The sequence below is a fragment of the Ambystoma mexicanum genome, chromosome 1p (assembly GCF_040938575.1).
Source record: "Ambystoma mexicanum isolate Mex_15411 chromosome 1p, UKY_AmexF1_1, whole genome shotgun sequence".
In the NCBI taxonomy this organism is placed as follows: Eukaryota; Metazoa; Chordata; class Amphibia; order Caudata; family Ambystomatidae; genus Ambystoma; species Ambystoma mexicanum.
The window spans coordinates 581,493,353-581,513,573 of record NC_090921.1 but is presented as its reverse complement, the minus strand read 5'-3'; the positions used below and the strand labels follow the sequence as shown (position 1 = coordinate 581,513,573).

The 20,221-nt window shown below is 45.7% G+C and overlaps 1 protein-coding gene across 4 annotated transcripts in view; it reads left to right on the top strand.

Moving 5' to 3' along the window:
* Positions 1-18,846, top strand: part of LINGO3 (leucine rich repeat and Ig domain containing 3) — a 696,949-nt gene extending 678,103 nt beyond the window's left edge. For all 4 annotated transcript variants that reach the window (XM_069649533.1, XM_069649531.1, XM_069649532.1 and 1 more), the window contains one exon: positions 3,484-18,846. In XM_069649533.1, the coding sequence (XP_069505634.1) occupies positions 3,518-5,338 (1,821 nt within the window). In that variant the 5' untranslated portion in view covers positions 3,484-3,517 and the 3' untranslated portion in view covers positions 5,339-18,846. The remainder of the gene's footprint in view (positions 1-3,483) is intronic.
* The last annotated feature ends 1,375 nt before the right edge of the window (positions 18,847-20,221 follow it).

The window sequence follows — 20,221 nt, the reverse complement described above, 5'->3', positions numbered from 1 at the left end:
TGCCTAAACGGAGACAAAACCGAAATCATCATCCTAGCCCCTAACAAAACGCTAACCAAACTCAGCCCCGATTATTCGCACATGAACATCGACAGTATTAGCATACCTGTCTCCTCTGCCGTCAAGACCTTAGGAGTCTACATTGACGCGACACTCTCAATGACAAGACAAACCAGCGCCATTGCCTCAGCTTCTGTTCTGACTACCAAACTCATCTACGCCATAAAACCCTACCTCACCACGCCCAACTGCCTCTCCATAGCCAGAGCTACGATAGGAGCCAGATTAGACTACTGTAACGCCCTCCTGGCAGGCACTTCGTCAAAAAACCTAAACAGGCTCCAAATAGTGCAAAACAATGCCCTCCGTGCTGCACTACACATTCCCAAAACTGACCATATCTCACAGGCCAGAAGACGCGTCCACTGGCTCCCAGTCAAGGAAAGGATCAACTTTAAAATCCTCACCCTCACACACAAATGCATCAATCACACAGCACCCCCCTACCTATCTGAAACTATAACCAAGAACTCCTCCATCCGCCCCAGAAGAAGTCATCACGCCAACCAACTCCAAGTACCCACTGTAAAAAGAGCCAAAGCCGGCGGCATTGGCTTCCCTCACATAGCACCTAAGCTCTGGAATGCCCTCCCCAACTCGCTCAGAGCAGAACCATCGCTGTATCTCTTTCGCAAATCCCTCAAAACCACGCTATTCAACTAACTCCTCCTTCCCTACACCCACTTCAGCTCGCACGCATCTGATACGAAAAGTTTTCGACACAAAATGCTTGCTGTAATGAAAATTGCTTTGTAACCATCTTCCTTCCATTGTAACCAGACTATGTATGTATTCATGTAACAGCGCCACGATGCCCCCGGGCTGACGTGCGCTTTAAATAAATCCGAATAAATAAATAAATGTCTACACGACGTGCAAAGCAGCACCGGCTTCCAGCCAGAGTTCTTAATATCCCTTTTCAGAAGTGGTTGACCAGAGATAACTCATTATGTGACCAGCACTATATTCAGTTCCGAATTTGGAATGTAAGAAAGTAGTATTGTGCAAAGTATTAATTACTTTCAGATTATGTCGGCAGACAGCATGGCTATAACACATGGGGCCTCATTACGAGGTGGGCGGTAAGGGTTAATGGGCACCGGTAAGGAGACCGGTGCCGGTAAACCCTTACCGCCATATTTCGAGGTCCCTTAGCGGGTCCCGCTATGGGCACCTGGTTTTACCAGGCACCCTTAGTGGGAGCCGCTAAGGGACCAGTGAGCTAATAACGGGGCCGCTATTAGCGGGCCCGTTATTAGGTCCATCCCCATTCCCATTGAGCCCTATGGGGGCTCGAATGGGAATGGGGAATGGTTCTCGGAATGTGGATTTAGCGGGTCCTCCAAGGTTGGAATGACCCGGTAAGTCCCTATTTCGAGAACCCGGACCCGGTATGCGGTAATACCTCCTACCTCATAATGAGGCCCATGGTGTTCGAAAATGGAAATCCTTCACGTTTCAACCCAACCTTAAATGTTATATGTGAAAATGTAGCTTTAAGAATAAAATGCTACACAAATATCTGCTACCTACTTTTCAATTAACAATGTTACAAAATTGAGTATTTTTTAAATGCACTTTATTCTTTTGTGGTTAGGGGGTATATTTAGGCTACCTCATTTCCCTGTACTACTTACTCCTTGCTATGAGTGTACAGCCCGCACCCCCACACCGGAACACCCCCAAACTACCCTTAAACCTCAAAAATTGCAGCCTACACTTGTTTTAGTTTATTTCTCGGTAAATCCCTGTATCTGAATGTTTTTGTAGTCTGTTCTTTTCAGTGTACAAGGGCAACTTTTGCAGCTATTCCTGGGCTCCAAGTTTCTCCCAGATTCCTAAATAGTTGAGTACCACCAAGTCTGCAGTCCATCGAATAATCCACATCGCCACTTAATAAGACAGCAGCGAAAAAGACAGTCTTCCCCTAAATTTCAGGGCCTAATTCCAAACTGCTGCACCATCGAAACACCTTTTTACGAGTCTTTCTGAAATAGGGGTGGATTTCAGAAAAATATGGATGCAAAACTGCTGGAGAAGGCCAATGACATTCATAATGCCTCATTATGAATAAGGGCATGGCTGCCTCCATACCGGGTCCCAGTACCGGTTCCTTTAATGAGGAATAACCGGGTCATTCCAACATTGGAGGACCCGGTAATTCCTCATTGAAAAAATCCATCCCCATTTGAGCTCCCATAGGGCTCAATGGGAATGGGGAGGGAGCTCATAACGTGCCCGTTAATAACGGGTCCGTTATTAGCTCCCTGGTCCTCTTGTGGGACCCGCTCAGGACGTCTGGTCTGACCAGACGTCCTGAGCGGGTCCCGCAAGGGGACCTCGTAATAGGGCATCCCGTAATGAACGGTGCCGGTCCCGTACCGGCACCCTTCATTACGGGATTGCCTGGGTCGTAATGAGGCCCATAATGTATGAAGTATGACTGGCATTCTTTTTTTGGGAAATCCTGCCTTTCCCTTTCGGTGGAAATTCCACACACAATGTGCCATTCAGGTGCATTCTTTGGTCGGTAACAGAAGATTTGGCCGCAGAACAATTGGTCGATTTTTGCCACAAATATATTTGTGTTTAGGTGAATAACTAACTAATGTGGAGGGGTTATGGGAGGTGGTGCAGGGGGTCTCCCCCCGCATCCATTTTCGGCAAAGTAAAATATCAAAATTCGATGACATCGTTTTGGACCAAAGAAATTCGGCCAGATCACATAGAACGATCTGGTCATGGTGAGATGTACGGGATCCGCGTGAGCCCATTGGTGGCAGGACCTTCTTCTGCTGCAGCAGCTCCTGGTGGGATTTCAAAATGTACAGAGAACCTAGAGCAAGCCAAGATGAGCAAGCCAAGATGAGCAAGCCAAGATGAGCAAGCCAAGATGAGCAAGCCAAGAGGAGGTCGCTCCATCCTTCAGAACTCAAATAAATATCCAGATTTCTCTTTCAAGGCCATTCCTCGGTCACAGCAGCTCATGAGATTCCGAGCGTGAACACGTAGACAGTGACTAACACATTCACTGTCTAGAGATAGTAACAAGCTGTGCTGAGACAGACCACCTGCCAGAGCTTCTGGGGAAATTGAGAGATTTCCGAAAGGTTGGGGTCAGATGAAAGGCCATTGGGACTGGGTAAAAGTCACTCACATGCCAGGCGTGTCCAACTCGCTCCTAGCCCTGATGCATCGCTAGTTGCGAAATGCTATTGTTCCATTGCAGGTTTGCTGAACTCTGCTTACTGCTTTTGTAAACCATTGATTCTATCCAAAGAGAAAGTGCTATTAAAAAAGACAGCAGTTGCATGTACAGTGTGATTTCTGCTATGTGCATCCTATGTCTGTCTAGTATGATGACATTACATAGGTTCTGCCCATTCTAAATTAATCATCTTTTATTCTCCGTTGCATCCACAGGTACGTGGGAGGATGATCGCGTGCCCATGAGACCATGCTCCTGACAATGAGATCATGCTGGCTTCCAATCCTGGGTCTTCCGTTGCTGCTCTTCAACACAAACTCTGCATCGGCGTGCCCAGCACGTTGTGATTGTGTGGCCCAGATCAAGTCCGTTGTGTGCCACCGCAAGCGGCTGACCTCCATCCCTGAGGGCATCCCCACTGAGACTAAAATCCTCGACCTCAGCAAGAACAAGATCCGCTGCTTGAGCCCCGGTGACCTCTCTCCTTATCCTCTGCTGGAAGAGGTTGACTTCAGTGAGAACGTCATTACCACTGTCGAGCCTGGTGCCTTTGGCAGCCTGTTCAACTTGCAGTCCCTGCATCTCCGTGGGAACCAGCTGAAGCTTATCCCAACCGGGGTCTTCACCAAACTCACAAACCTAACTCTTTTAGACATCAGTGAGAACAAGATAGTGATTTTGTTAGACCACATGTTCCAAGACCTCAAAAATTTAAGGAGTCTGGAGGTGGGTGATAATGACTTAGTGTATATATCCCAGAAGGCCTTCTCTGGCTTGCTATCACTTGAGCAACTCACCATAGAAAAGTGCAACTTGACCACTCTGTCAGCAGAATCGCTTTCTTATCTTCAGAACCTGGAGGTGCTTAGACTCCGCCATCTTGGCATTGCTTCACTGGAAGATCGGAACTTTAAAAAGTTGTACAACCTTAAAGAATTGGAAATCGACAACTGGCCCTTCTTGGAAGATATTCCACCAGCATGTTTCCAGGGACTGAATCTTACATCTCTCTCTATCACCTACACCAACATCACATCTGTTCCTGTGGCAGCATTAAAAAACTTGGTCTACCTGAAATATCTAAACCTGTCTTACAATCCGATCATCAAGATACAGAGGACATCCTTCAGGGACCTGACCAGGCTTCGAGAACTCCACATTGCTGGTGCTACGCTGGCTTTGGTAGAGCCTCAGGCATTCTTCGGCCTCAGGCAAATCCGTCTCCTGAACGTCTCCAATAATTTACTGTCCACATTAGAAGAGTCAGCCTTCCAATCAGTCAATACCCTGGAAACTCTGCGTATTGACCAGAACCCTCTAGCCTGTGACTGCCGCTTACTCTGGGTCTTGCAGCGTCGGAAGACCCTAAACTTTGATGACCACCAGCCTATGTGTGCCTCACCTACTGAGATCCAGGGCAATGCTCTACGGGACTTCCCCGATTCAGTCCTTTTTGAGTACTTTATCTGCCAAAAGCCCAAAATAAGGGACCGAAAGCTCCAACACCACACTGTCCATGAAGGCCAGCCTGTGTCGTTCTTCTGCCGGGCAGATGGCGAACCTGTGCCCACTATTGTCTGGATTTCTCCCCAGAGGAGAATGATCACCACCAAGAGTGTTGGACGGGCAACTGTCCTGTTGGGGGGCACATTAGAAATCCGGTTTGCCCAGATGCAGGACAGTGGCACTTATATTTGCATTGCTAGTAATGCAGGAGGTAACGACACTTATTTTGCCACCTTGACTGTGAAAGGGCACACAGGAGATGGGTCCATTTATGCAAACCGAACGTTATACCTTGGTGACTTCAATGACACATCCCACAATGACACGCAAGTCTTTCTGAAGTTCACCCTCGACCTGAAGACCATCCTGGTGTCGACGGCAATGGGATGCATCACATTCCTGGGGGTGGTCCTCTTCTGCTTCCTGCTCCTCTTTGTCTGGAGTCGGGGTAGAGGGCAGCACAAGAACAACTTTTCGGTAGAGTACTCATTCCGAAAGGTGGATGGACCCACTTCTGCCGCTGGGCAAGGTGGGGCAAGAAAGTTCAACATGAAAATGATCTGATATAGAACTAGAGGGCAAAGAATGAATAACGGTCATATCATCCCTAAAACTAAGGTTTGGGGGGTGCGGGGTGATCCATCGGAGGTTAGGCGCCTCATGGGATGAGATGAGGGCTCCTTTGGTAGCTCCTTACAGTGGATACTTCACAAGGGCTTGGGCGCCACTGTCAACGTTGTTTTTTCAAAAGCTAACGAAAATGAAAGGCTACGACTAAAGCTTCCATGGACTTTACCATCCTTCATGAATTTCTCATGGAAGGTTTTCTTTTTGTGGGAAGGGATTCATAATAATCCCACTGGCACGTGCCAGTGTGTGATCCCATATGGTATTGTTTAGAATAGAATGACACTGGGCCAAAACACCAAATGCAACTCAACATGTTATGAAAGCACAACACTCACTTTTGTATCACTTGTCTGCTAATATGTTGTGTCAAGGTTGCTCTGAGTTTTAGGGTGAATCCGTCATTTTTTTAGAGAACAATGTCTTGATTACGTTTTTATTTTGCAGTAAATGAAGACGCTGCACAGTGCTGCTCACTTTTGTATCTTCCCGGGGCTCAATGGTGTACACAATGCTCTTCGTTCAGCCTTCTCCATCACCAGGCCACCAATGTATCCAGCAACGTGACCTCAGATAAGGCGGCCATCAGGATGATGTGCTTGACCTACTTCAGTGTATTGTACTGTCACGAGGAGAATACCACCCCTCACTTAATTTGGACCCTTGAAAGTTTCCCCAGGCAGGGGCACATCCAGGGAAACCTCCTGCTCCAAACTAGAACCTTCTCCTGCACCCTTTCAGATGGTCTTGTTTGTGCATTCCTCGCCTTTATATACTTAGATGGACATTTTATTTTTTTGGTCTCATCAGCAAGTATCTAAATGCATAATCTATACTGGCTGGCAATGTTCAGCATCCCAAAGGAGAAGGAAGAAGAAAGATGAACGTTTCAAAGAAGAGCAGTGCAGATTATTAACACAATGATACTACTCTGTGACAGTCTTTTCACGGTAGACATGATTTGGCAGTTCTATCTACATCCCTTGCCTTATTCAAGCCTGTACTTCTTTTGCGGTCACTAAACAGCGAAAACACATGGTATACTTTAACCGAAAAGAAGGACACTGACAAGACCATGTGTGATGGGTCATGGACTGCTCATGACGAAGGCATAGGGAATGAAAAACAATGATCATGACGTGATAACATTTTCCTGGAGTTTCCAACTGCCTTGTTATATAGGCGGCAATGTCAATGTGTAGTCGTATTGCACTCCCCGTCAGCCTCATTCCAGTTCCTTTATGATATCATCAAATATGAAAGGCCCCTTGAGCGTGTTCTTGGAGCTCAGCAACAGAGAACACGCATTCACAAAGATAACAGCTTTGACATTTGTGTAGGCATGGTACTGCCATTTTCCTGGCACTGTCATACTGTCACTACCGGGCCAAAGGATGACAAGAGCTTGCAAATGGTGTTATTATAGTACATGGGTATGTTGTGGCAGTGTCTGGAAAAAGCCTATCTAATGCCTATAAAAGAGCCAAAATGGATGGTTTTGCCAGTAATTGGTTTAAACATTAATTTAGTACATGGAACAGATGTAAGGATCCACATATTGCTTATGAATCAAGTAGCTGACGGCACACTTGGTTAAGACATATTAATTACAGCAGAATCTGGTATGGGGTTGCATTTAAGCCATTACCTTTCAGAAAATTGCTTAAAATGGCAATGTTGTCCTGTTAAAAACACAAAGCTAGAAATCCCGGGGTAGGGTGTGTCTTTTAGGTGGTGTGGGGGCAGGTAGTAAGTAGTTTGTGCAAGTGGCATAGCGATAAATGGGTGCGTAAACAGTCAAACACCCACCAGCTGTTTGTACCTCATCACATGCCACCTCTCCCCATGCCATCTTTCTCCTATCCCTTCCCATGGCAATAGTTTGACAGCTGCGACATTGTGCTTGGCAGGTTTGCTGAACATCATCCAGTAAAATGCAAGCGTGATAAGGTGCTTTCAGAGGCTCAGAGCAAATCACCTTCTTTAGACATTCATCAATGTCCTGCTGAAATATCCTGTCTGGCGTTGTCATCTTGACGTAAAAGTCACACCAAGCTTTGTCAGCTAATTCCGCAGCCAGAAATAAGATTGTTAAGCACATAGGGTGCCATCTGAAATGGGACACACATCAGAAGTCTTATCATGGACTCCTTTTCGCCCGCGGACTTTCCCCTGTAGCGAATGTGCTCACTGTCTGTCCCAAAACGCACACAGGTCTCCGGCGCTTGCACATGCATCTGGAGCTAAGGCTTAACAACCTTTACTGCACGGTCTTGACAAGGCCTTAATTGAAGCACACTCGGAAATGACGTCGGAGAAAGAGATCTGATGCCTCAGAATAATAAATAGGGAGTATAGTGTATGAAGAAGAGAGGGGTACAGAAAGGGCAAAGACATGGCATGGAAAGAAAAAGTTGGTGAGTGAGTGAGGAAGGCAAGGAGGAATGAAAACATGGGGGGAGGAATGGAGACAGGGAAAGGGGAGGGAAAGACATGCGTTACATGTGATTGGGAAGAAATGATGCTGAATGAGAAGAGGATAATACATTGGGAAGAAATGATGCTGAATGAGAGGAGGATAATAAAGGCATAATGCAGTGGCGGCTGAAGCATAATTGGACGTTCGCAAATGCTTCCCACAAATATGCATGTGCGACCAAGCACACCGAAGGAGTTTGAACCAACAAAGATCACTTTGGGAGAGATTTTCTGAGAAAATGTTAAAAGCAATGGGTTGAAATTGTGTATTTTAAAGCAGACTTTTTGTGAAAAAATGAGTACAAATGGACACAGTTTGCAATTGCTTTTGTAGGGTAACACATGAACTAATTCAATACATGCAAGTCAGCAACAGTGCACATGAATAATGTTCCAATGCATATTCATGAGGCCTTTACCCCAGATATATGCCAGTATAAAAAAACATTTTCAGGCTGTCTGTGTTCATGCTAGGTGCACCATTACATGCAAATATTATGCCCACGCGGCCTCTGCCAATATATGCTAGTATCTTCACCTAAGAACACACTGCTGTTGGCTATGCCATTAAAAATGCCATGCAAACAGTAAGAAAACATGATGCCAGTAAATAAACATCATGCTGCAGTAAGAAAACATGTCCAGACTGGCTGCACAAATGTAGGCCAGTATGGCCATGTAAGAATACTCATCATGCTGCCTTTTCCCATTATGCTGATAGAAAGTGCCATGCCACAGCAAGATAATATTTCTAGACTGTCTCAACCAGTGTTGGCCAATGCGACCACATAAGAACACTCATGTTGGTTTTACCCTCATTGCCTTGTATAAAATACCATGCCACAGTAAGAAAAAATGTTCAAACTGGCTGCACCAATGTAGGCCAGTACGGTCATGTAAAAATGCTCATGTTGGCTTCATCCTTGATGTCCAGTATAAAATGGCATGTCATAGTAAACAAATGCCAAACTGACTGCACCAATGTAAGCCAGTACAGCCATTGATGACAGTAAAAAATGCAACATCAAAGTAAGAAATTATGTCCCAACTAACTGTATCATTTTAGTCCAATACTGCGGCATAAGAATTCTTATGTTCATTTAAAAATGCTATGCCACAGTAGGAAAATGTGCCCAAACTGGCTGCACCAATGTAGGCCAGTATGGCCATTTAAGAACACTAATCATGCTCTCTTTGCAATTGGTCGAATTTAAAAAAGGCCATGACACATTAAGAAATCATGTCTAGACTTAATTCACCAATGAAGGCCAGTGTGGCCACGTAAGAAAACTCATCCAATTGGATTTACTATTGATGGCCAGTGAAAAATGCTATGCTGCTGTAAGAATCCATGCCCTGATTGACTGCACCAATGTAGTCCAACCCAGCCAGGTAAGAACCCACATCATGCTGGCTTTTACGACTGATGCCAGTAAAATGCCATGCTACAGTAAGAAATCACATCCAAACTTGATGCACCAATACAGGCTACTATGGCCATATAAGTATACTCATCATGTTGAGTTTACCTTTGATGACCAGTAAATAACGCCATAACACAGCCTTCTCCTTTCTCAATGCCCTTGTCCTTTATGTACCCCTCCCTATCTCTTTACCACCTTCCCCTCCCTATATCTTCTCCCCGTCTTTATGCCCCTTGCCCAAATGTAATATGCATCTCTATGCATCATGTCTCTTTCTTTACCCCCCTTCCTGTTGTGTCCCTTCTTGTCCTCACCCTCATCTTCTCTGTGCTTCTGTCACATTTCTCTCCCCCACTATACTGCTTAGTAGCTTAAATGCTAGAGGCTATAAACCCGCACAGCTGTAGAACCCATCTTGCCTGCCCATTCTGTAAAAGGCAGTGTGCCTGAACATAACACAACACACGTGACCTCTAGCCTGCACAGAGATTCTACAATAGTCGCATACTTCATAAATACTTGGGGCCAGATTCATGGAATTATCTGCATGGAAAATTGGGACTGAGAAGGACTTTTTCATACTTTGCATGGACTTCGCGCCGGCTCATCAAGTCATAGTGAGAGGCAGAGTGCCTTGCACAAAGGGCAGGGTAGGGGGAAGAACACAGAAAATGAGGAAGAACAAGGGAAAATGTGTGCAAGGGAATGCTCGCAGGTAGTCCATTGAACGCCCACCATTGTGCAGAATGATATGTATTCATGGATCAGACCGCGCAACCTCTTAGCGGGGAAATGACCACACAAAACCCTCATACTATCCGCCACCTGAAGGCAGGCGTACAGGCATTTGCGGGTATGATTCACTGCGCAGAGGTAAGATCGGGTGTTGGATTTAGGGTTCCGATATAACTTAGGGGTACGTGTACGCAGTGTAGCAAGGTGCAGGAAAGGTTTATGGGGGTTCATACACAGATTTTCCGAGTTTTACCAGAGCTACGATAAAGCCTACGCATATTGGCGGGGTGGCGGTAACAGTTACAGGGGACCTCATGCAGGGTCCCTGAGATGCAGGCCTGCTTGTGAGGGACCTCACACACTTTTTAAAGGGTGCATGTATTCACGCCCGTGCAAGTACGCAAAGGTAGCTGTTCCTGGCTGTTTTTGCTTTGCGTGGGGGCATGTCAGGGGGGTTCCAGCCGCAACTTGTGCATATGGTTACTTTGCGCAAACAATTCCATGAAAACGCAGAGCATGCAGAAAAACGTCTGCATGCAAGCACATGCAGAGTCGTCCTCGGCATGCAGGCTATGCAGGACCTCTGCGCACTTTTCCAGGAATCGGGCCCTTGGTGTTTTACCTGATCCACTTACCTACTCAACCTCTGAACCTAACAGGGTAGATGGCATCAGTTCCTACGGTTTCTTTCTGCTTCTCAAATCATGCAGATGAAGGGTCGCCTCCTGTGCCTTGCCCGCAATGGATAAGTGCTCTCTGCACAATACCCACTGAGAGCTCTCTTGGCCACCCCTCCTTTGGTATCTGAATGTTTTTCCTGATGATACTAAGGAAATGTAAGTCGCAATGGCTATCTCCAAATGGCTTGTGTTAACTAACAATAAATACATACACAATAGCAGGTCTAGGCCGGCGCAATTGTGTAGTTTTTGTGGCAACAAGGAATGAAGAGCGTGACCAAGTAATGCCATAATTGTTGCTATAGACTTTTATTGAATGAAAAACCAAGCATATCTATTCCTAACTCTAAGGGGATTTCCCCCCACTTAAATTTAGGAAACGTGGATGCTCCTCAGGATGTCAGTGTGAGTGAAAAAGAAAAAGGCACTGTCCCCGTCACTAAGGCTTCTATGCTATCCCTGTCACTACAACAAAACCTCATAAAGTCCAGCTTCTGTTCGTAATCCAGGAGAATGTCCAAACACCTGTAAGGTTGTTTAAAGCAAATGTTTCACAAATGTGTTGGATTCTCCATAACCCAACAGAAAATAAACAGTTGCATAAACTTCTCATGGGGCTAGGAGAGTGACTGCCATCTCCTAGCTGGTTCCCCACTGTCTCTCACAGTTCTCAAAAAGGTTTGTAGCTCTATTAGGGAGGTTGTCACAATCCCTAGGTTTTGTACAATTCTTGATCCATCCCCACTCGGATGATGAAGCTGTTCCCGGAGTCCCTCTAGATGCTCGAGCACCACCCTTTTGTGGAACTTTCCTGGGAACTGTATCACAAAATGGTGTATGGTTTTCTCTGTTTCTTTGTGGTTTATAGTCTCGTAACTTCCCTCCCCCTCCCAGACTTCTGCGGGTTCCCGTTACCTTCTCCTGGGGAACTCTTCACCGGTTTCACCAGGAGTCACGGCTCCACACTCCTTAGTTCAATGTCTTCCTTTAGTAGTTCTCTACGTCTCGCCTCTCTCCAACTCGAGTTAGGGTGGTCCACCTCAGTGTAGTTGTTGTACCACCTTGGTCCAATCCATTACAGGTCATACCTCCACCACGGTCTCTCGCTCCCTCTTGGTAGTCACCTATGTGTTTTTGTGGTAGGCTGTGGTAGGCTATGGTAGGCGGTCTTGTTACTGTTGTCGTTCCAAAGAGTCCACCCACTGCACCACCTCTCACTCTCTGCAAGTCTATCAAACTGGTGGCCAACTGACTTGCAAGGCACTTCTCGGGTTTCCCGCTATTTCTCTTCCCAGTCTTCGGGATTAGCTTCACTGCCAAACCGCTGTACCTGCTCTCCAGGCTTCAATGTGGCCTCCTCAGTAGCCTGTTTCTCCCTCTGGTCATATCACAGCTTCCAGCTTGCCAGAACCGCAAGGGCAATTGCCGAACGGGTCAGAGGATGACAAAGAACACAGTCTGTCTTTGCTGTTCAGTTTAAATAGCTGGGACGGCCCCAGCGTAGCGTCCTTCTGATTTACATAAGCTACTCTATCCTGGCATTTTTGAGTGTTTCTTCATCTCAGTACTTTTGTCATCCTATGGATTCACTATTTCACAATAACACATAGTTTTGCAGGAGATCGTATGTTCATAAAGATTTGGGCATTATCGTCAGCCTATGTGGTGGGATTTCACAGGAATTTTGCCTCCTAATTGCATTCTTATCTCCAGGAGAGGAGTGCCTCAGCATGAGATCCACCCGCATGTTACCACTCCTAGGGGGACTATTGGTTAGCAACCTCACGTCCATAGCCTGCAAGTGACACCATCAGAAGGTTCATCACACTATTCACAAATACTACCACAGACCTCTCCAGTGCATCCTAAAAAATCCAACATTTCCCATTGTCACAACACATCACATTATAGTTCCTACAACAATGATGTAATTGGCAGGGCTGCTAGAGATCTTTTCAATACCGTTCTTTATGTCATTGAACCACAATAATCTACTGCAACCTGCCTGGTCCTAGCCTGCAGAGTTCCCACTGGTTGCAGCCGGGGGTTTCTAATAACCATGGGAAAGGTGAGAAGTCTAACACGTTGCTCTACAAAAAAATGATCAGACCCAATTGGCCCACTCTGTTTGACAAACAGTAGCTTAACACCATCAAACAAGACAACAGGAAACTTTATAAAAAACCTGGTCCAGAAATCAGACGCCTGAGAACCTGAATGTCCATATGTCTCGCAAGGCTGGAAGTCTCACCATCTAGGATGCAAAATCAGTCTTTCAGACGGAAATAATCTATAAGCCGGGCAATCAAAGCAAAGCCATGGCTTAAGTGATCATCAAACAGTGCATAAACCCTTATCCCTCATGCAATGTGTTGTAAATTCCAACAACTTTTCTACACTGACAGGCTAAGCACTATCCACTACAACGCTGACATCTCCAAATTATACTGAGCTGGCCCCCTCATTCACGCCACCCACAGTGACAACCCTTCCTTGCACTCATTTCAATAGGTTTCCATCGGCTCCACTCACCCCCACCCTGAAAGCGGCACATTATGATGTGCTCCCCTCACCCATTATCAAAACACTTGCCCCACAGATTCTACATGCCTTCCTCAATAACCTTCTAACGCCACACAGCTTCATTCCCCTGTTCCATAAAATCTAGCAAAATCTTTTCAATTGTAAGATTCCCTTTTTAGAACCTCACAACCAAATATATTACTACTAGCTCATCTACCTCCCTTACATGGGCAAAGTCCTCAAAAAGGCTCTGGTGATCGAGATTCAAGCCCAAATGGACTGCCTCAACTACATTGGGGCTTACCATTCTGGCTTCAAACCACCCTGTATAATGTAGATGCTACCACCCAGGTCATCAATGGCACCTTAAAGATCACTGACATTTGCTTGGTCAGCTTGCAACACAGTTGATCACAGAGTCCTGCTCTACATGGTGGCACTGGCATCACTGACACCATCCTAAGCTTGTTCAGTTCTTTCTACACAAACAGGGAACATTTTAATGATGTTGTCAGGAAATGTCCCTCTGTCAGCATTGTAGCCCTGCAGCCATCTTTCCTTTCTTCCAAGAGGTTCAATCTTTACATGGAACCCATGGTGGTCCTTCTGTCCATGAAGACATCACTCAACATCAACATGCCAACAACACCAAACTCTTCCTCAAGCTGTTGTCAGCCTATGGTATTCATTACCTTCAATCTTTCCCGGACTCTACTCAAACATAGACATCTAAAGTTTACCTCAAAGGGAATCCCACAAAGACAGAGTTCATCCTCCTCATAAACTCCAGCCTTTGGTCAATGACTGACTATATGCAATGTACCATCAACCCCAACTCTCCTTCAAGGGTCAAATTAAAAGGAAAGCCCAGACAGGTGAGGTCCCTATGGAAGATCAAAACATTCCTCCAACCGGCAACTTCTGCTCAACAGCATAAACTCTCCCATCAACAGGGGGCAAAGACTCTTCAAAGGCCACCTAAACTGCATCCTTGCTGTTTTCTATGCTGCAGTATGGCTGTTCTGCGGTCAGGGCGCTGACGGTCATATCACCTCCATGTTCAGGGATATACCACCAGACCCACATTCCATTGAAAATGTTGTGTATCATTTACAGAGTGTTACATTCTGCAGTCCGCAGTTCCAATACAAAGTCACTTGACATTCATGAAGCCAACAAGAAATTGAGAAGAGAAGTCATCTCGCCTCACAACCCATTTTCCGGAACTCCGTCCTCCCATCTGAGGCACGGCCTTCGTTACTCCCCTCCCCTCATCTAATACTTGTTACCCTACATCTCTGCACTAACCCCCTATACATTTGTAACTCACTACTCCCACTCTCTTATTAAAGCTCTGCAACCCTGCAAGGTCCTGGACATAGTTTCTTCCACTGTGCTGTGTAAAGTGGCCACTGCTGCCTGAGCCAGATCGGTTCTAAAAAATTACCTACAATGAAATACAAAATAAATCACTGGTAAACGAATACCAAATTGAGCATTCTAAACTCCAGACCCATCCTCTCCAGGCAGGGGTGGGACTATCGCCAATCCCTCTTATGTAGAAGGTGTGAGATGGGCACTAACCTTACACTTACCCTCTCCTGACATTGATTAGAGCTGCCCTCGGACTGTAATCTGAGGAAATGTCGCCATGGGCCCCCTACCAGTGAAACCTGAGCTATGCACTGAGAAACCTCTATCAATGAACCCTTGTGAGCCCAAATTACACCAGCACCCAACCAGACAATCTACCTCCTGAGCCTGGATGAAGGCTCAAACACCCCAACAGAACATGCTGCTAACCCGGCTCCTACCTCTGTAGGATCATCCCAAAGCCCCACGACACATAGGCCTAGGCAGACCTTTCTACCTCCTAAGCTAAATGCTTCACCTGCACCTGGTGGTCAACTACGTATGTTTGTAATGTTAAGTAATGGAGAGAATAAGGTGATCCTTAGACACAAGCAGCACACATTACTGAGTCATATGCAAGATCCACAAATGCTGTACATGGATAGTCACATTAATTTCCCCCAACCTCTAGTACATTGTAAAGTCACTTTTACACTTGTGCACCATGTACTTAATATGAGGCCTAGAGGGAGCAGAGGGGTACAATTCACACCAGGCCCCAGAGGGCCAACAGAGATTCAGAATAGATTTAGGATTACAGTCTCAGACCTATTGGTCTCATTGCACTACTACAAACATTTTAGACACATAGGGCCTCATTACGAGTTAACACCACCCGCCTGCAGGCGGACATGGAAACACTGGCACCATTACAACATGGTGCCGGTGTTTCCACTTCCCCATTCCCATGGAGTCCTATAGGACTCCATGGGAATGGGGACTTGCAGAATTTCGCCTCCGGAATTCCCGGGACACCGGAGTCATAATGCCCCAGTAATTCCGGGAATCACGGAGACGGAATGGTAATACGAGTCCAGCGGTAACCTGCCAGTTTTTCTGGCTGGGATTATAGGGCTGGGGATCAAACTAAATTAGTCCAAACCACTCCTGAGGTTGTAGGACTAGGATGAAGGAGCTCGTATGGCACCGAAATCAGTTTCTTGTGGTTTTTCTAAACAAAGGAAAGGTACAGAAAGAAAATGACTACCATACAGATGCATTGACTATTAATGCAGTAAAACTAACTGCACTCCTGGTGAAGCCAAAACTAAATTCTAGCTGCCACCAGCCTACTCCACAACATTAGTGTAAGGTGATAAAATTATCATAAGGCCAAAATGGAGAGCTTTAAAAGCACCCTTACCGTAGGCACCATCTGGGCAAGCATAGGACATTACATCAGAAAGGGTTGCAGTGGTGGGGGACTTCAGTAGGAAGCCTGTTGACCACAAAAATAAGGTCAACGTATATGAAAAAGCAAAATGGTATAGAAGTGTCATAAAATAGGACGGCAGAACACCAAAAGTGGATTTCTGCCCTACAGAGTGTAACAGGGGAATCCACCCACTGATGTTTTTGAACCGGCATCCCAGTACCACCAGTGTCTCCTAGAACAGGTGAGAGACTCCCAACTGTTTGAACCTTCATTGATATCCATGTGTATGCATCTATACGACCATCTATATCCTCACCCCAGAACTGGCTGCTCTCCCACACTTCTAGCCAATTGCTTCAGCAATGGCTCTCTCTAGTGTGCTGTGCTTTCCACCTGGACATTGGACCATCCTTTACTGCTTGTCGCATCTCTCGAGTAGCTGCACCCCTCACAATTCCTTACCTTTCCGAGCTCTGCTTTGCTGCCAGGGATCTGTTTATCCAGCCAGCAGGTCCATTTTTAGTTGGGGGTAGGGACAGTGGTACAGTGTGGTAAAATATTCACCCAACAGAGTACTTTGGCACAGGAGCCAATAAGCCTGAAGCCAATGGGCAAGGCATTCCAAATACAGCTGGCACCAATGAGGAAAAAGATCTTTTGTTTGGGGAGATGGGGGTGTGTGCCTGCAGCAGTGGGATGCAAAGGCCGGGTGGAACAGGACTGAGCCGGCTGCAGAGAGTATGCAGTAGTATTTACTACACCACTGGCGTCCACAGGTCTGGTGAATTGTTCATCAGACGATTCTCTTTTGTGTCTGGTTGTCCTGGTTGAGTGTTACCAGGTTTCTGGGTGACACCTTGAAGTATTGATTAGTGATATTACTTTTGCACTTAGAAGTGTGGTGCCCACCCAATCCATTGCCGGGTGCAGAGAGACCCACCTTTATTTTTCAGACTGGTAAATGAGAGCAGTTTGGAGTGTGCCAGCATAATTTAGCCAACATCGGCAAGTGCACTCTCGTTCCACCAGCATTCAGATCTAGATCTTGCCCACACAGGCTGATGCACCTGACATCGCCACCGACCAATGACCACTTGTTGTGGATCCTGATTGGCTCTGCCAGTGAAATGAGAACCACACCTGACTTTCTCTTGCCAGCGGATCCCTCCTTCTCTGTTCCTGTTGATTTCACTTCGAAGGCCTCTTGCCTAGAGATCCTGGTGGCTTGGCCTCTACCATGTTGCCTCATCATGGTTGAATCTTCATGCCAAACCTGCCCAAAGCATTGTCATTGCTTTCGTTTCTCCCTTTTGGAAAGCCCTTTTGGAATTCTACTCTGCTTTAGGTTATTGCAAAAACAAAAATATATACTGCTATTTGGGACAATTTCAAGTAAGCACTGAAACGAAGGAGAGTGTCACATACTGCCGTAAACATTTAGGTGCCCGGTCTGCATATATTGTCTATCTCGTGTGTCTGATTCTTCAGTGAGTCATTTATAAAGCCTGCCCTACTTCAATGCATTAATGGGGCAAATCCCCTAATGTTCCCTCCTAGTGCCCTTTATTGGAGTTCCCATATGTTGGTAAGGATGTCACTTAGCGGCTTGATGAGGATTTGGTTGCACTCGTATCTCCTGGGAGTCAGGAGTTTTCTGATATGCTGTAGTGCAGGAGACCCTGATGCAGGGTCCAGTATTGGTAATACCAGCTTCACAATCAAGACTGAGCTCTAGCTTTGACAAGAAAATAAATGACATAGGAGTGTCACTCACAACTTTCCAGAGCTACATAAATTTTATTCTCAGTGGCACTGGTAGAAAGACAACGTAGAGCAACACAGGTTTGAATCCCGGTCCTGCACATAGAGATTGGTCTCCTGTATTAGGGATCTTTAAAAAAAGTATGAATGAATGTCACCCTCTGTGTCTCTGGCATGCTTGAGATCTCTTTTGTCTTGATGGTGGAAGAGGGGCACTTCCCGCGCCAGGAGGAGTTTCTCCAACACCAATGTAATGGAAGATTTGTCGAATCAAGCAGTGATGGTGATTTACAAATAGCTTGCAATGCGGAGAATCCCATCAGGCAGAAAGCAAACCACGGTTCTTTCCTCAACGGACAATTCAGAGTGTGAAAGAAGAAATGGCCTGTTATACACGTAGCCTGGTCTAAGGGCTGCCCTGTAAGGCCCAGGGTTGCATAGAGTCTACAAAAGAGGAATGCAGGTTTGGGAGATCCTAGTTCCACATCATTTAATTTATTTTTATTTGTATGTATTTATAACGCGCCGGGAACCCGTAGGCATCTGAGCTCACATGAACACATAGGACATACAAATAGGTACAGGACTCAAAGTTCAATTTTGGTTGATCTTAATCACCTCAGACATCAGTAATCCATGTTTATCAGACGTCTTGTACATGGGAACGCAAGGGCTTTCTTTCTGAGAGTTTCTTTCTGATCAACTCATGATGTCCATTTTACCTGCATCCTGTGATCCAAAATTTCACGGCATTGGGGTGTGCATGGTGAGATCAAGTCCTTAATAGGGAAGGAGCATCAGTACGTCTCTTCCTGTTCCAAGAGTTCACAAAAATGGCTTCCCCCAATGAAAGGCATGCTTGAATGAGTAGATGTTAACCATTAGCCCACAGCTGTACTTAAGATACTTCTCACAAATTACCCTCCAGTTTGTCTCTGTACTTTATATTGTGTATCATTTCTAATACTTTTTTTAAATTGTACAAGTTCACAAGTCTTCCTGTGAAACCAAGAATCGTTGTCAATACACAGAGGTTATGGAGTAACCTAAAAAACACACATTGGTCCTGTCTTTCATTGTTCTGTCCTCGTGCACTACTTGGTCCAGGGTAGGAGCTGCTGCATGTTTCAAACAACTATCAGTTAACAACAAGCAAGTACAAATTCAGAGCTGTGTTTGAAACTGGGGTTCTCAGTGCACCATTTTAGTGAATAGTTCACATGGCTATTGCAGCATGGAGAGTTCAGATGCCATCTGAGGTTGATAAACTGTCTACAACCGACTTGGGGTATGGCAACGACGGCTATTTACATAGCAATGAAATTGCAAGAAACTCGCTAGCAAATGCTATATAAAACACAAGCTGTTATTATTCGGTCCTCTAACCTCATGCCTCGATCTCTCGGAGTGTAGAGAGTGCTCTGTGCCCACAGGTTCATGTGGGATGCTGGGGCAGATGCCCAAGATGGAAGGTATTCCACTGTGCCAGTGTAAAGTAGACCACACACTCTGGCAAAGACATGGGGCTGTAGAAAGTGGTGCCACTCTGTGAATCATCAATTGTGCAAGACCTGAGTTGCCTTGCTTGAGGCAGGTGAACTATGCATGTGCCCGCTGGGGGTGGAGGAAGAAGGGGCGCTACAGCCGCTTGAGTGATACGCTGGGCCTGTGGTGCTGAGATGAGAATAAACGCTGATTATCAAGTGGAAAGTTCCCCTATATTTGGTTCTGGTTTCCAAGTGCAAAGCAGCTGCCTGATATATGTCGGTGATGCAATCTCAAAGGGAATCAATCTGCACCTCTCTGATGAAGGCCAGCAAGGTCGAAACATGTCTGAGTTTTCTTGTAATCTGGTGCAGAGATGTGATTTATAGGTTTCAGCAGGACTGTTCTCTTTTGGTGGCTGGATCAAGAGTGAGTTGCTTATGTTTGGACCTCTTCTGTAATGGCACAGAAAAGCTAAAAGATCAAATGAAATTGTAACCAGTGGAAGTTCTAGATGTTAAGAAGTAGTGGCTCAGTGAATTCCATCCTCCACCTTTTACGTCCTCCAAAGCGCCGCAGGAAATTGGGCTCACAGTACATGTCATAGACTGCTCTATCTCAATATCCACCAATTTCACCACAGCCAACTCAAAGAAAGCCATTTCTGAGAAACCCATTTGATTGAAATCACGAGTCAATGCAAGGCCAACGTAGTGAAAACGCACCAATTTCTTTCAATAAAAAACTCACATATTTATTTTAAGAAAAGAGCGACCAATTAAAAAATTTAAAATTTCAAGAATGAACAGCAAGGGGGCAAAGGGTGACATTGAGTGGGAAACATGATGAGAAATAAATGAGCAGAAGAGGAAATAGAAGAAAAGTGGAAGGCCTCTGTAAGGGCAAGAGTGGCTAAAAGACTTTCCACCAATCTTCTAATAAAGGA